The following is a 16554-nucleotide window of genomic DNA, read 5'->3' on the forward strand; positions in this document are numbered from 1 at the left end:
CTTGGCTGACAAGAAAAAACTGGAAGCCCACAAATTTGCCGGAGAAACAACACATCGTGTCCAAGTCTGCACCAGGGATTGTTTGTGGAAAACGTCTTTGTAGTCTTGTGGTGTATGTTTGTTGTCTACATACAAAACGAAGGGAAATACATTAGGTGGTATAACAGGTTAACGTCTCCTATGTGTTGTGAAATCAGCTGCTTTAGATTGGTTGGGAATAAAAAGCTGCAGAGTGCCAATCCTCCACACTCATGTACACAAATGTCCATCTTCAGCAGGACCCCAACACTGTGCAAAGACAAAGAAGGAAAATGGAATGGCATCACACATCACCCAGGCAAAAATATCAGGCTGAAAGACTTACTGTGTGACGCATCCTTTCATTTTAAGATAGGATACCCGAATGCACAAAGCAACATAACAATAAGTGACACTGAAATTGGAAAAAATGACAAATAGATCCAAACTTTAAGAGCTAAAACATCAAGTAATTGGCGAAAACTCTTGAAATGTTTAATTCATAAAGCAATATTCAGAACAGGTGTAGTGCATTTTGTGATGAAAGAGGTTGTGATTATGGAGTAATAAAGGGAATAAAGTGTAAAATAATTGCGAATAATATTGTTCTCGTGCTGAAAACAAAAGTAGATGCATTGTGTTGAGACTCAACTATTCCAAACTGGAGCAGACAGACTCACTGACAGCATGCGGGGTTGTTGAATTTTCCTTCTTATGTTGTCTCTCAAAGTGGCAGAATAAACATTCAGCTTAAACGCTGTAGACCGAGGATTTATGTTAGTACCGACACAAATATATGAGTGGCGATAAGCCCACGGTAAACATGAGGTGTGTGTGTTTAGCACACACGGGCACACATGCGCGGCGTTCGGACCGCCATGTGGAGTGTATGTGAGAGAGGTGGCGTTGCTAGGAGCACCAGGTTGTGTGCAGACAGTGGTAACAGAGTAGAGACGGCAGCAGCAGCCTGGCAGTGGAGAAGAAAGGAGTGGAGCAATGCCAAGAAGATTCCCCCTGAGAGGCTGTAGGAAGGGGAGAAAGAGACAGACAGAAAGAGAGGGAGAGAAACATGGAGAGGGCACGCCGATATGATCGTGTGTTTTCCACTTGATGGTATAGGAACAATTTAGCAGGATAAACATCTGAGGGGTGATATTACTGCACTCTGACTTGGATATAACTCTAAAATGGTCATTAAAAAGCAAAAACACACCACTTATCTCAGCTTTTGGGAGATATTATGGCACGGATGCAAGGAAATGGTGATGACGGAACAGCAGGAGGGGGGGAGATGGTTTGCAAGGTTGACTGGAGGGATGAGAAAGAGAAAGCGGGAGATGGAGTCAATCTGTTGGGGCTCATGTTTGCCGTCCTTCCTCGTGTCACCCATCCGTCAGATAAACTGTTAGCCTATTTCCAACCAGCCCACGTCACTTCCTCACCTCTGCGTGTTACCCCGCTGTGCATCTCCCTTGTTTTCTATTTGTCGTCTCCTTTTGCAATTTCTCTCTTCCTTCTTCCTCCTGTGCTCTTCCTTCCCTTATTTTGTCTTTAAACGGGGAGTCGTGTGAACAGGCTATGCAAATGAGATGGTTATTACCCCACTGCTCATCAAGCCGCGCAGAGGAGACATTAATAGGCTGATGAATATGCATGTGAATTTGTTAATTAAGTTAATTATTCTGCTGAAAATGCATTCGTCTTCCAAGGACATCTTCCCCAGGATTTCAACCTGCTCCACTCATTAGTCATGCGATATTTCATACACAGAGTGAGAAAGAGAGAGGGAGGCAGACAGTGGGAGGGAGAATGAAGGGGAGAGGAGACAATGCTGTTTTTGGAAAGTGGGTGCCATGAACAGTTGGGGTTGTAAAAGTATGGGGTAAAAATAATGTATCTTAATGTCATCAGTGCTCACAATGGGATGCACGGTAACTACCCATAATAGCAAACCACATCCTGGTTTCCAGATATGGCACATTATTCCCAAAGAGTCCTAGCTGGAGTTTATACTTTCAGAGTTTTCAGCATCTTTTTTGTGGTTGCTTCTACCTCACTGCTTACTTCTCCCTAATTGCTTATTAAAACCCTCTTAAATGAACTTTTTGTGCCAACTTTCCAACACATTAATTAATTGTTGTAGCCAATTAAGTGCCGTTGTGCAAATGAGCCTCATCACAAATGGTCCTATAGGGCCGACCCCTCCTCTCTCTCTCCCCTCCCTCTACCACCCTCCCAGCTAGTCTTCCCAGCTGCCCTTGCACTTCAAGGCACTCGGTGCCAAAGAAGCAGAAACTGTGTCCTGATAATGCTTCACTGTTTTCTGGACTGTTTCCAGCCTTCAGGCTCACTGATCTCAAACTTGTACGATAGGTGAAAAGCAAAAGGCCCAGTCTACTGCTTTTGTTTGGCACATTTATACAAGACTCGGCTCAATAAAACTGCTTGTAAGCCAGCCACAAAAGCCATATAGCAAATCTGTTATTTGCATTGTCTGGTTGATTTGTGTGGTAGCCAGGAATTGTCAAGCTGGCATGTATGCACCAAATAGGCTATCTTTATTCACAGCAGGTAAAATGTGAGTTCACCGAGAGAGATGGTGGAAAAGGAGGGTAGTCAACTTCAAAGCACTCAATAAGGTTGCCAAGCTGTTCACACATCTCCGTCCCCTGTGTTAAAAACTGGAAACATGCAGAGGAAATCAAATACATGTGTTTATGGAGATGTTACACCCAACATTCCAGGATTTTGACAATATAAGGAAGGTCAGAAAAAAGGATGAGTGCTTGAGTATGTGTGCATCTATGCATGTAGGTGTGTTTAGAGGATCTACACTATGCACCATGTAGTGTTTATATATAGATGTGTGTATGCATGTGTACATGATATGTAGGTCTGTAGATATAGTAGTATAGAATTCAAAATATGAACTTGCTGTTTTTTATGCTCCACATCTGGGCTTCTTTATTGTGGTGTCAGCCATCCACAATAGTTTGTTACAATAGTCATTTGTATTGGGCAAAATTCATTACATAAAATACTGTTTAAAGAAAATGACAGAATTCATACAGCACATGGCACAAAATTCAGTGGACAGATTGGGCTAATTTTGTTGAAGTCTTTCCAGAGTGACAGACAAGAGATTACTAAGAATGTCAAAGTAATAGAGTGGGCAAAATACCCTGTCTGGTCAATGTGAGAAGCTGAGGTATTTTTCAGCCCTTGGTCAAAATAATATTAACATTTAACATCGTGATGTCAACAACATGTGGTGACACGTCTTTCAGAATAGGGGCTGAACTTTCTTTTCTCTTCCCCGTGTCTGGCTCCGTCCACTCCACTGCCATTCGGACGTGGCACTGATACACCCACCAGGAGGATTAGGGAAGGTTTAGCTACCGTGCCAGCCTCGCTCCCTGTGCCACCCCTTCCCTCGGCACAGAGGGGGGTCCCGCTTGGCATGGCAAGGTGAACTAGCCTCTGATTGATGGGCATGGTTTCAGCCCGCTACTGTGCTCCCCAAGGCCCGTGCCTCCCTTTCCTTTCTCCGACTGCTGTCTTGGCAGCGGTGCCCACCTCCTCTTCCATGCCAGCCAGCCAGCTAAAGCTCCTGGTGGGCACATCAATTACATAGCGGCACCTCCCCTCTTTTCTCATGTCTATCTGTGGGTCTGTCTACTGTCTCAGACGATGCCAATCTGCTCCCTCTCCATCTCCACTGCTCTCTATAGCTATCTCCTGTGTGTGTATGTGCGTTCGTGGGAGTGTGTGTGCGGTTTTGTACTCATGTTCACAAATATATCTTTGCATATGTACAAATGCACACGTATTCATGCACACACTCCTGCTCCCTCTCTTAGGCAGGTCATAATGGTTGGTGGGAAAATCCTCCCCAGAGAGCACTCATTGCCACAGGCTCAGCTGTACAATAGGCTCAGGTGTGTGTGTGCGTGTGTGTGTGGTTGCCTGTGCAGGGCATGGCTGCTTTTCCTGTTTAAAATGTCTTTATCTACTGCTTAATTATCTATTGCTCTGTGACTGTATTTATAAATGAGGGTATAGAAAGCATAACTTGTATGATAAAAACACGCATCATGTTTAGACTCTGCATGATCGTGTTTCTGAATATCAACATGAATATTTCAACCTTCCTTTGGATTTTGGCTGTTATTTGCTCTTGGCAAATCATGAATCATTTACTTGCGGCGATCGTACGCCATCTGGAGTCTTCATCAGACATTGTCTTTTCTTTTAAGCAGTCCAGTCAAGGGATTTCAGTTTTGCGTTCAGGGATAAAGGCAAAGGCATGTTTCTCCTTAAAAGATGTCGTAAATAATCAAAAACATTGTGGAAACGCTGCAGACTTGCAAATGAAGACCTGTCTTAATCCTGATTTTTTTATTCTTACTCAACGTACCCGGTTAAATTAGTTACATGGCTAGATCAGTCTGTAAAACTTATTTTTCTGAAACTAAAGAAAAAGTCATGTGAGTTGGACCAGTGTTAAGTTCATACAAATCAGAGGAGAGAAACGTTTTCCACTCACCAGCTTACGAGAATGGTACGGTACGGAAGCCCAGACGGGGAAGCGGGGAAACCGAAGCCGCGAAACTGAAACGGCGACCGTGGGACAATGGCGGCGGGGCCTGGTGTTACTATGCAGAGCGGTAGCCCTGCGAGAGAACTGTCTCTCTCGGTTCAGCAAGGAGGGAGTCAGACTCATGGAGATCGGATCAAACCCGAAGAGGCAACAGGTAAGACGTGACCAGTGCTTTAATTTTGTTTTCCTGGGTGTTGTTATTATTGCTAGCGATTTGGTTTGTGGCTCAGCCAAATGGCTGCTAGCGTTAACAGCTAACTTAGCCGACTATGTAACGTTAATGGTTTCTTTATCAAATGTATCTTTTTGACATGTTAAGTGGCCGACTTTACATCTGTTCGGTTCAAGTTTAATAATATTCATTCGTAAAACGCAAGTTGATGGTACTGACCAGAGGGTACTGTTTGGTGAAGTAACTTAGCAGCAAACTCCTAGCTGCAATGAGCAAATAGCTAACGTTAGCAACTCGCTATCATCAACTTTGTTGAAACGCTTAACAGCAACGTTAACGTTAGGGGACACACAAAGGTCTGAAAGTAATGTATTTGCACCACACAGGTTTGCCTTAATTTCACATGTACAACTTAATAACAGAAAATGCAAGTTCCCACGTAGTACCTAGTATGAACTAAGAAGCTGTAGCACTGTAGTAGCTCATAATGACAGATTATGATACCAACACACCAGCCTCCGTTTTGTTGACACCATGACGTGCCACAGTCTGATATGTCTATCAGTTGGGAACTAAGAGAAACGCTGGTGCATTTGTTTTGGTACATTTCACACAAAACAAAAATGGAGTAAACTGTCACGATTTATTACTGATCATATACCCCGTTAATTTACTTGTAGTTTGGATTCGTGCTAGTACAACAGTCCAGCAATACATCCCACCGTCATGCCGGTTGTAATTGTTGTTTAAACTAGTTTTAGAGAGGTGTTCATTTAAGGGCACGATCATCTTGGCTGGTGACATCAACCAGACAATCGAATGTAATTTGTCTATTGCCGAATGTACCAGCAAAAACAAAAGAAACTTCTTCGTGTATGTATATTACAAGCATATGTTTTAAGATTGTTGATTGTTTGCTGTGTACTTTTTTATCATTGTGTAAATCTTGGGGAATAAAATCTTATGGAAGAAGAATGGCTGTCACTCAGTTATGTTGTTATAGCCTAATTAGATTGTCTATAGATGTTTAGAAGATATTTGAAACTAGTAAACGGTAAAGGCAGCCATTAATAGTTTTCATGAAAAACAAAGTGACTTGAACATGCACGGAATTCTGCATTTAGCCCTGCACACGGACCATCCCCCCTTTTTAGTAAATAAGTGTTCTACAAAGGACTGAGAAGGGATGGAATTGGTGTGGTGAGGCTTTGAATATCCTTCAAATTTAGTACAATAAATGTATATAGCTTGTGTTTTTGTTCAACTGTTGTTGAACTAATGTATGTTTCATCTCTTTTCAGAGGCAGAGAAGCAGAGTCGCATGGCTGCTTTGTTGGAGAGGCTTCATGCCAAACACAATGCTTCGCGACCATGGCAGGAGACCTGCAAGGTTGTACGTCAGGCCATGGTGAGACAGAGACATCTTTCTCTCAGAGAAAATAAACTGTTTGAATTTACAAAGCACCTCTTTAAACCTGTGAGTGGTTTCTATATCAAAGATTGCCTCAAGGTCTGGAACAGCATGGAAGTGGGCCTGGTTGTGCTTTGACAAACCAAACAGACTTGATTCCCCTCAGATACTATAGTTACACCTGTATTGACCTGTATTGCTTCTTGTATTTTTTTTCATGAAAAGGCAACAGTCAGTACTTGATAAACATGAGGTCATTCCCACACAATCTCACTCAAACATTAGTGATTGTCAATATCTGTCATGCTCACTCAGACTGAATTTTGCACAAGGTGACACTTACAGGATCTATTTAGGTACAAGGGGAAACTGCATTCTGTGAAAGGAATGAAGTTTCCCTCTTCATTAAAATATGGGTTTAATCTTTGATTTTTAATGAATAACATGGCAGCAGGTACTGCAGGTCAGTCACAAAACTGAAAGAAAAGGTTTTTTGTAATTCCTTATGAGGGAAACACTTGAAATAATGGATCAGTTCTGTATCCTTTAGATGAGTAACTATTTTGGACCTAATAATGATCCAGTAGTGCCAGACTTGATTCTTAGAACAGTATATTTGACAATCCCTCTTCAGTTCTTATTGAAGGAGAGACTCAGTACCAACCTAATCTTCATACATTTGTTGCAATTAGTTATGTTATTACTCGAAGGATTTTTTACATTAATAAGTTAGCTGCTGGGCCAGTGAAACTATAGTGTGACTTTTAAATATCTGACACCAGGCTGAATAAGCCAGTGAAAAACAAACTTGAACAACAAACCTTGTTGATAAGGCACTTCAATTTTTTCCCAACTATTGTCTAATTTCTCTGTTGTTTTTACACAGGAGAAACGCGGTGTGATGAACGCCGCAGGTCACCAGCTCCTACTCACCTGCTTGGAGACCCTGCAGAGAGCGCTGAAAGGTGAGACTCAAAGGAACAACAGTTCACTTGACAGGGACACAAGGGAGAGCAGGGCAACAAGAATGTGTTACTTTCCCTCATTAGAAGCACAACTGTATTTAGACTGAAATTAACAGTTGAACATCCTAACCAGTTTTAATCGGCTTTAGCTAGTGCTAGTTGTACTCACAAGCTGTTTTAAGACAAACTAATGAAATAAATATTAATTTAATATTTTGACTTTTGTTTTGAATGTCACACATGCAGGCATGTTGTGTCAGTAAACATTAGGAACATTAGGCAAAAAGTTTGACAAAATTTCCTGTTCCTCTCTGCCTTCTTTTTCAGTCTCATCTCTGCCCTCCATGACGGATCGTCTAGAATCCATCGCTCGGCAAAACATGTGAGTGCTTCCCCTTTTTGTTTTTCCATTTGTACTCTCCCAACTATGACTGATTAGGAAGGCACCACTCAGTACAGGAAATAGAAGGTGATGGAGGATGAAAGGTGTTAAGGTTGATGATTTGAGGAATGTATGTATGTATTTTTTGAGAGCATAAAACACATCAGACTTTGGTATGTTAAATGGTTGCATGGGCTACTCATGAATTATTGCAGGCTGTTGTTTTTTGTAGTTTCCCTGCAATTATTCCTTGTGCACTGAGTCAGTTGTTTGATATAGAAAAAAACATTTTGAGTTGAAACAGGTGTAACAGGTCACTCTCTGTCATTTTCTGTTATTTTTTTGTCTTGTTTGAACAGGCTGGGCTCTCACCTCAGCCCGTCAGGTACAGAATGTTACATCACATCAGACATGTTTTATGTGGAGGTGCAGCTGGACACCAGTGGCCAGCTAGTAGACGTCAAAGTGGCTCATCAGGGAGAAAACCCTACGGTCAGTTTACTGTAACTTCCATATGGCTCCATTATTCAAATGGTTCTCCAAGAGAGGCTAACTACCCTCCAGTCCTTTAATTAATTCCATTAATGCATCTTGGTGAAGACATCCTCAGAAGTGTATTATATTTTTCTTCTCTTGATTTGTTGGCCACAGAGTTGTCCTGAGCTGATTCAGCATCTAAGGTCAGTAGAAACCACATGCCTCACTGTAGAATCCCCTCATGACAAGCAATACAAACTATAGTGACGGATTTCTGTTTTGTGGAATGATGCAGGCAACTGCAAGAAATGCTTGTATTTGCCTGAAAGCTGTCTAAACCACCTCTTTTCCTGCTTCACATCAGGGAGAAGAACTTTGAAGAGTTTTCCAAACATCTGAAGGGATTGGTGGAGCTGTACAAGCTACCTGGGGACAAGTAAGTAGACTTTTGAGTAAAAAAATCTGTAATTTCTCTCCATTACTTGTGTGTCGTGGACCCAAACTAACACTCCCAGACAATTGATTAACTGAATACATTTAATTTTCTGACAAGTAATGGTATTCATTTGTACTTTAGTATAAGACAAAAAATACATTTAACTGCTTGGAATGGACACGAGCAGTGAAAGGGCAAAGGAAGTTAATTCCAGCAGCTGATTTAAAACAGCTGTTCCATGAGGCACAGATGCCACATGTTTTTATGGTTGTCATTGTTTCCAGGTTTATTTAATCATCTTACTTCATTTCTGTGTTTCAGCAAGCTTAAAACAAAGATGTATATAGCACTGCAGTCTTTAGAGCTTGATCTCACCAAGATGATGCACATGTTTAGGTAAGTTCACAAGATCTGTTTTGTCAACTTGTCAACTAGTGTTTAGCAAATGCTGGCAGGCTGTGATAGCATGCTATGGACTAATGAAGCTAACAGCAAAAAGAATTTTGTCAATGATAATGGCCTCAAGATTAAATTAGCGTGGAGGTAACAAGACCACCTAAAACGCCAGAGGCATGTAATTTCCTGGTCAGCTATTTAACCAGTTGTATGACAAAGATGAAGCAGCAGCTGATTTCAGTTTAATTTATTATTTAAGCTGTACTGTGATCATTCATTAGAGTCATGCAGGAACACCTTTTCAAGATGTTAAAGGTAGCAATGATGCAGTTGCTGATTCTGGCAAGTGTGATATCAACAAAATGCAGCGTGTTTGATAAATCACTGCACCTGGTAAAATATACGTTTATGTAGCTGGTAGTGTAAATGAATAATTACGAGTAAAAAGCCCAACTTGAGAATTTGTTTTTGTAATGCAGTCAGTTTTGATTGATGTGTGTTTTCTAGGTTAGCAACCAATGCCAATACAGTGGAGACCATCCTTCATGGTAGTGTGGGCTTGTTGACAGCCAGGAGTGGTGGCCACCTTGTTTCTCTTCAGTGTTACGTGTCCCCTTATGACATATTTGAGGAGGGAACGGGCACGCAGCTCAATTTAACAGACAGCAATGGTAAGTTCATAGAGGAAGTGGCTGGATTCATAAACGTACATAAGACAAGGATAGAGATTTACACCAGCTTCTAGCCATATGATTTGTTGAAGGACTGTAACTATCCTTGTGTGACCTCTCTCATCCTTGTGTGGACACTTGGATAAACTTTGCAGTTCCACGCTCTCTGGGTGTCAGTGTTTCCGTAACAATTGAGGGAACCTCCGCCATCTACAAGCTCCCAATCGCTCCGCTCATCACTGGTTCCCACCCAGTGGACAACAAGGGGTAAGAAAGTGTACCTCCCTTTTTCAGGAAACTTGAAAAAACCTGGAATGAGCAGCCTCTAAATCTGTGTAAGAACTTCCAGCATGCAAAAGGAAATGCAGAAATGCACCACTTTTTGACATAATGAGGCAATTGTCTGAGGGTTATTTTAGTCTTAACAGTGCAAAACTAGTTAAGAACAGAAAGAGACAGCTGATTAATTTATTTTTGGTGTATTTCAGGACACCTTCCTTTTCCACTGTGACCAACTCCAACTGTGTAGACCTGCCCGCTTGTTTTTTCCTCAAGATGAACCGCCCCATGCCTTTCTCACTGTCCTTTATTCAGAGGATGGGCAATGCTACTTGTGAGTTAACCTTGTGAACACTGTATTCTTGAATGTGAAATATGTACTGAAAGAAAGATATTTCTTCTGTTTGATGATTTAAACTTTAATTCCTCAAATTCTTCACAGCTATCCCAGTGTTTGAGAACCCACCCAGCCTCTCACCTCTCTACCAGTTAATTGTCGAGAGCCAGCGCCAGCTTTTGGAGGAGGGCAGCTCTATGCCACTGCCCTCACACAACATGCACTTCTATTGTGTGAGCAGACATACACAGTGCCTCCACACACATTATTAATATGTTGAATTTCTCATCTTACCATTTATGCATTTTCTTTCTACATCCAACCTGCACTTTACAGTTCCATGATTGTTCTCTGGTTATAGCAATGTTGTACAGGGCTTTTGTCCCACATTTTTGTTTGACATGTTCTGTTGGGCAGCATCTCTTCTCCTCTGTGGTTTCTTGTCTTCTTACACATTTGGAAAACAAAAGTGTAGCAACATGTCATTTCCTCTCATTCTGCATATGAACGAATGGCTTTTGATTTTGCTTTGCTTCTTGTGAAAGACAGCTACATTTTTCAGTCTGTAGTTTGCAAACAGAAAGGACCCTGCTTAAGTAAAACTAAAGATACATACAGCTGATACAAACAAGACATTTTTGATTATCCACTAAAAAAATCACTGCTTGTGTTTGAAAACCTACCAGCATAAGACAACCTTTATGCTTTCATAGGTGTTGCCAGATCAGCAGCACTGTTACTTCCTGAATGGTGATGCCCCAGTGCAAGACGGTCGTTCTCTTCAAGGAGCACTGGTGTCCAAGATCCCATTCCGTCACCCAGCACAAGTGCCACTCTTGTTGGATATCATCCGGCACCAGGCAGCCTATAACAACTTGATTGGCAGCTGTGTGAAACGAACCTCCATCAAAGAAGGTAAGTACCAGGCTTCTGACTTATTGTATTTGGTTAGTCAACAACTTGTACTCAGTTTTTTGTGTCTGATGTATTAAATTCCATTGACAAGTTTAGCATCTATGTTGTTGTTCCCTCAGACAGTTCAGGCCTGCTGCAGTTTGAAGTATGTCCTCTTACTGACTCGAGTTTCAGCGTGTCCTTCCAGCATCCAGTCAATGAGTCATTAGTCTGTGGTAAGCACTCACTTCTACAAAATCTCAGTAATCCAGCATGTGTTGATATTACTTAAATAGGATCCTTGAATGGAAGTGATACAAAATGTATAAATTGTGGAATCAGTTGCAATATCATTCTTTTGCTTATCTGAGTCCTCTGTCCTATCTGACCTCCTTCCTCTAGTGGTCATGGAGGTGATTGACTCCAGACAGGTGTCCTGCAAGCTATACAAAGGACTGTCAGATGCTCTGATCTGCACTGATGAATTCATCACCAAAGTGGTCCAAAGGTGAGATTGTTAATTCCTCCTGAATGCATAAATCTGGACTTTATTTATTTTTTTATTTTTTCTGGTAATTGTTTTCTCTCTTTGTAGATGCATGTCCATCCCTGTAACCATGCGAGCCATTCGGAGGAAAGCAGAGACCATCCAGGCAGACACTCCAGCCCTCTCACTAATTGCACAGACAGTGGAGATCATGGTGAAGAACAACCTGCCACCCTCCAGTAGTCCCACCTACAACATGGCAACCGGCGATGGAACTAACCCTATGGGACTAACTGGGCTCACAGGAGGCAATACACCGACTGGAGGAGGACCCCCCGGAGGACCTAGTTTTACAGGTCCAATTACTTCTCTGTTTGGGATTTCCCGAACAGAGAGGCAAGCCCAAGGAGGAGAGTTTCCAACTCAAGGAGGGGTGGCTGGCCAGCAACAGTTGCAGCAACAACATCAGCAACAACAGCCTGGTCAAGGCCATTCAGATGACTACAACAAAGTCACCCAGAATCCCATACTGACAAGTCTATTACAGATAACTGGAAGCGTGGGTTCTAGTCCCAGCTCCCAGAATGCACCACCACCCCATCAAACTCCACCCCCAACATCCTCCCCTGCCAGCAACACCAAGAATCACCCTATGTTGATGAACTTGTTGAAGGACAACCCCACACAAGATTTTGCCACACTGTATGGTTCTAGTCCGTTAGAGAGGCAGAATTCCTCATCTGGCTCCCCTCGGACAGAGGGCATGGGTGGCACCTGCTCTGGAGTTAACACAAAAGTAAAGAAGAAGCGTCCACGGGGGACAGAAAAGGGTGGCATGTTGCCCAGTACTGCTGCAGGTGGTGGAAGTGGTGGTTTAGGCATGAAATCACAACAGGCATCTTCGATGCCGCAACTCCACCAGCACCATCCAGTCACGCATGAGGATGACTTCCACCGTGAGCTCCTCTCTATGGATGTGGATGCATCTCAGAATTCTATCTTTGATGTTAACCTGACTACTGATGGTCTAGACACACCGCATAGCATCACTCCAGCACCTAGCCAATGTGGAACACCACCCTCTGGCCCTAGCATGCCTTACTCACAGTCTCATGTCCAGTCTCAGCAACAGCTACCACCAGGTACGGTACCACCTCGTATGGTCCGCCTCTCTAGCTCTGATAGCATCGGACCTGATATCACAGAGATCTTGTCAGATTTACCTGAACAGACAGGCAAAGGCAGCTGTGGGAGCCATGGGCAGCACCCCATGGGCAGTGGTGGGGAGGATGTAGGCCCCCTAGGCACCCCAATCCGGGACTCCTCCAGCTCAGGTCAGGGCAGCGCGGTGTTTGACTCAGCAGACATTTTTAATACCAACAGCAATGAGAATCCTTTTACTGATGCTGCAGACCTGATTGCTGAGGCAGCTGCAACTGCCGCCACTCCCACCAGCGATTCTTCATCCACCAATTTCTTCCCTGATGCTGCTGACTTCAACTCTGACCTCTTGACCTCAGGCCATGGCTTCTCCCAGAACTACTTTGATGACAGCTCTCCAAGTGCCGATGGAGACATAGACCTTGTCAAGGGTTTTGGGGGAAGTAGCCAGCAGAATACTCCGTCAGGAACACCTCAGAATCCCACTCCACATGGGCAGAGCTCCCCAGAGCGTTCACTGAAGGACACTTTTGATATGGGGATGGGTCTTGGAGGCAACAGTGGTGGTGGAAAACCGCTCCTAGGGCCGGCTCCTGATCTGGGAGACACACATGGCGGAGGGTCCCAGAGCCCCCTCATAATGGTCCCCGGAGCAGCATGTACTGAGTTTAAAAGTGCAGAACCAAAAGTTAAACAGCAGCCGGGACTCATGCGGCCAAAGGATGAGAATGGAGGTAGCGGAGGAAGCATTTCTGGGATAGGCATTGGGAGCAGTTCAACAGAGGGAAAACAGGTCAAACGCAGCAGGACTCCATCCAGTGAGGGAAAGTCAAAAGAAAAGCCTCCAAAACGTAAAAAGCTGGATCCGGATGGGAAGTCCCCCTCTCACAGCTCAGGGGGACGACCATATACGCCTCCTAGTGGTGGCTCAGGCTCTGGGGGAAGTGTAAGTGGAGGAGGCTCCAAGTCTCCTGGTAGTTCAGGACGCTCGCAAACTCCTCCTGGCGGTGCCACACCACCGATTCCTAAAATCACCATTCAGATCCCAAAAGGGACCATAACTGGGGGGAAAACATCATCCCACAGTGGATACACATCCAGCAGCTCAGCCACAAGCAGCACAGGGGGAGCAGGGGGAACCAGCAGCAGCAAAAGCCATCATTCACACTCCTCTTCCTCTGGGAAGGTGAAGTCCAAGGAAGGCTCCACAACACAAGGTAACAGCTCCAAGCCAGGGAGTGCAGGAATGGGGGGTGGAGGTGGGCCTTCCCAGTCTAAAGGCTCCTCCCAAGGAATGGGTGTTGGCAAACCAGGATCCTCCCCAATCACCAAGCATGGCCTGTCAGGGCCTGGAAGTAGTGGGAGTGGGATTGGAAGTAGTAATAAAATAAAGCCTCAGGGGGGCAAGCCTTCTGGGTCTCTTATGAACCCCAACATAAAGCTCAATATCTCCCCTTCTCATTCCCGTTCCAGTAGCTCTGGTGACAAATTGTCCTCCCCTATGAAAATGCAGCAGTCCCAGGTTCCAGGAACACCTCCTTCTTCCAAGGCTAAATCACCAATGGGTTCAGGAGGTGGCAGCTCTGGAGGGTCCAAGTCTTCCTCTGGTGGAGGCATGAGCTCCCAGAAGCCAATGGGTGGGAGCTCCTCTGGTTCTACATCTTCCTCATCATCCTCCAGCTCCTCCTCGTCCACTGGTTCCATGACCTACTCAGGTGGCTCCCAGTCTCAGTATGGGGGTGGTGGAGGTGGAAGTGGAGGGGGAGGAGGGGCAGGAGGAGGAGGAAGTGGAAGCAGCAGTGGTGGTGGGGGAGGGGGAGGAGGTGGAGTTGGAGGGGCTGGTCAGAACAATGCAAATAACCCCAATGCCAAAGGAAAGTCTCCCAGTCGAAACAAGAAACCCTCTCTTACAGCAGTCATAGATAAACTTAAGAGTGTTGGTGGAGGAGGAGTGGGGGAGGATGGTTGTGAGGTTGGGCCACCAGCAGGTGGGACTGGTTCAGGATCTGCCCCTGGTGGTGTTGGCCCTGGAAATGTTCCTAACAGTGGACCTTCCAACATGGGTCCTTCCAAGCATGCCTCGTCTTCCCAAAGTGGGGAATATAAGCGTGAAAAGTCTGATAAAGAGGCAAAATTAAAAGTGTCTGTTTCAGGGGGGAACACTGGTGACAAAAAGCTGATGGACCCAAAAGCAGGAGGGGTGGGTACGACCGGTCTGGCGAAAATTATCATAAGCAAACCTGATGGTGGCTCACCAAGCATCAAGGCCAAAGTGACTCTTCAGAAAGCAGGGGAAGGATCTGGTGACTCAATGCGCCCCCAGATTTCTAGCCTCAAAGCTTCCCCCCTCTTCAGTGGCTCTACTCCCAAGCACGACCGCTCCTCCCCAAGCCATAGCCGCTCGCCAGGGTACACCCCGCTCAACCACGACAGCGAGAGCGAGTCGGGCAGCAGCTCAGTAGCCGAAAAGTCTCACCAGAACAGCCCCAGCTCAGATGACGACCAGACTGTTCGCCCACTTCCGCCCCAGGACTACATGAGCTCCATTCCTCTCAGCTCAGGGGAGAAGCACAAGAAACACAAGAAGGAGAAGAAGAAGCAGAAAGAGAGGGAACGGGAGAGGGACAGAGACCGAGAACGGGACAGGGACAAAGAGAAAAAGAAGTCCTCTATGTCTATGGGTCCGTCCTCGCATCCAATAAAAGCAGACAGCTGGTCCCGGTCACCCATCTTAGCTTCAGATTCATCTTTGTCCATGCTGGGTTCAGAGCGTCCATCTCGGCCCAGTCCAATGTATATGAGAAATGAAGATGATGACCTCATGGACTCGGCCCTCACTGGCAACCTTTAACCTTTATTTCGAAAGCCTCTTTATTTTACTCATATTTTCCCACGTTTTTAACATACAAATTTAACTTCTATTTATTTAATTCAAGCCACACATTGGAACTGGATACAAGAATATTGTGACTCTGTGTCCTATTAAAGCTGTATTTTAATGTCATATTTTACTGTCTGAGTATCAGCGTATTCTATCTGGGGACTGGGGATGCCAACCTTAAATGAAAGCGGTTGCACCAGTGTCACCTAGATCCACCCCAGAATACTAACTTCCTTGAGCTACAATAAGGAAATGGCTTTATTCAGTATATTTTTATGGACATTATTTTTGTCTTTCCTGTGATGTCAGAAGTCTTTACAGTCAGCAAATGTTATGTCATCTTTCTTTACACATTTCATACATCTGCTGCTGTTTGTCATTGTTAAGAACGTACCAGATTGCCACTATGATATATGTTGTCAAAATTCATATGACACCTGTTAAAAAACAAAGTATTGTAAAGCAAGAAGGTTACAGTGTTCAGTTGCCTTGTTTTCCAGGTACAACTGGGAATTTTTAGATTTTGATACGTTTTAAACTGTTGATGTGTAAATTAGTGTAGCTAAAGAAGACTGCAACTGATGATGATAACGGAGGGAAAGTGACATGCTGGTAAATTTTTAACTGTAGAAGTTTTGGAAGCTTGAAATAAACATTTCACTTCTGGAAAAGTTTCATTGTCACATTTCTGTATTTTCATATTTTAGTGTATTGTCTTCATGACAGTTGAGTGAATGTGTTTTTGTTTTTGTTTTTTTTGCATGTGCAAGAGTCAGTTGCTAAGCTCCAAAGCTACACTAGATGGCAGCAGTGGTTCAGGCTGCTCAGTCTTTCATTTGCTTTTAATTATTTATTTTTTGTAATGACTTACACACTCTCAGAGGTATTGTGTATAGGTTAAATTAAATTTCATGCCTTTATTCACAGGTATTACAGAAGAAAATTTGTGAAATTATGATGCAGCTGGAGGGACTGAAAAAGCAAACA

At 43.9% G+C, this 16554-nt stretch overlaps 1 protein-coding gene across 1 annotated transcript; it reads left to right on the forward strand.

The window, feature by feature from the left end:
* The first annotated feature begins 4651 nt into the window (after positions 1–4651).
* On the forward strand, positions 4652–16227 carry med1 (mediator complex subunit 1). The gene is made up of 16 exons (XM_041963282.1): positions 4652–4772; positions 6092–6198; positions 7088–7166; positions 7494–7548; positions 7908–8040; positions 8200–8228; positions 8390–8461; positions 8783–8857; positions 9365–9528; positions 9684–9795; positions 10017–10141; positions 10250–10377; positions 10858–11059; positions 11179–11274; positions 11441–11546; positions 11634–16227. Exons 1-16 carry the CDS (start codon positions 4652–4654, stop codon positions 15535–15537), a joined length of 5508 nt encoding a protein of 1835 aa, XP_041819216.1. The 3' UTR covers positions 15538–16227.
* Positions 16228–16554: the final 327 nt, after the last annotated feature.

Source organism: Chelmon rostratus, chromosome 21 (assembly GCF_017976325.1).
Source record: "Chelmon rostratus isolate fCheRos1 chromosome 21, fCheRos1.pri, whole genome shotgun sequence".
NCBI classification, from domain to species: domain Eukaryota; kingdom Metazoa; phylum Chordata; class Actinopteri; order Chaetodontiformes; family Chaetodontidae; genus Chelmon; species Chelmon rostratus.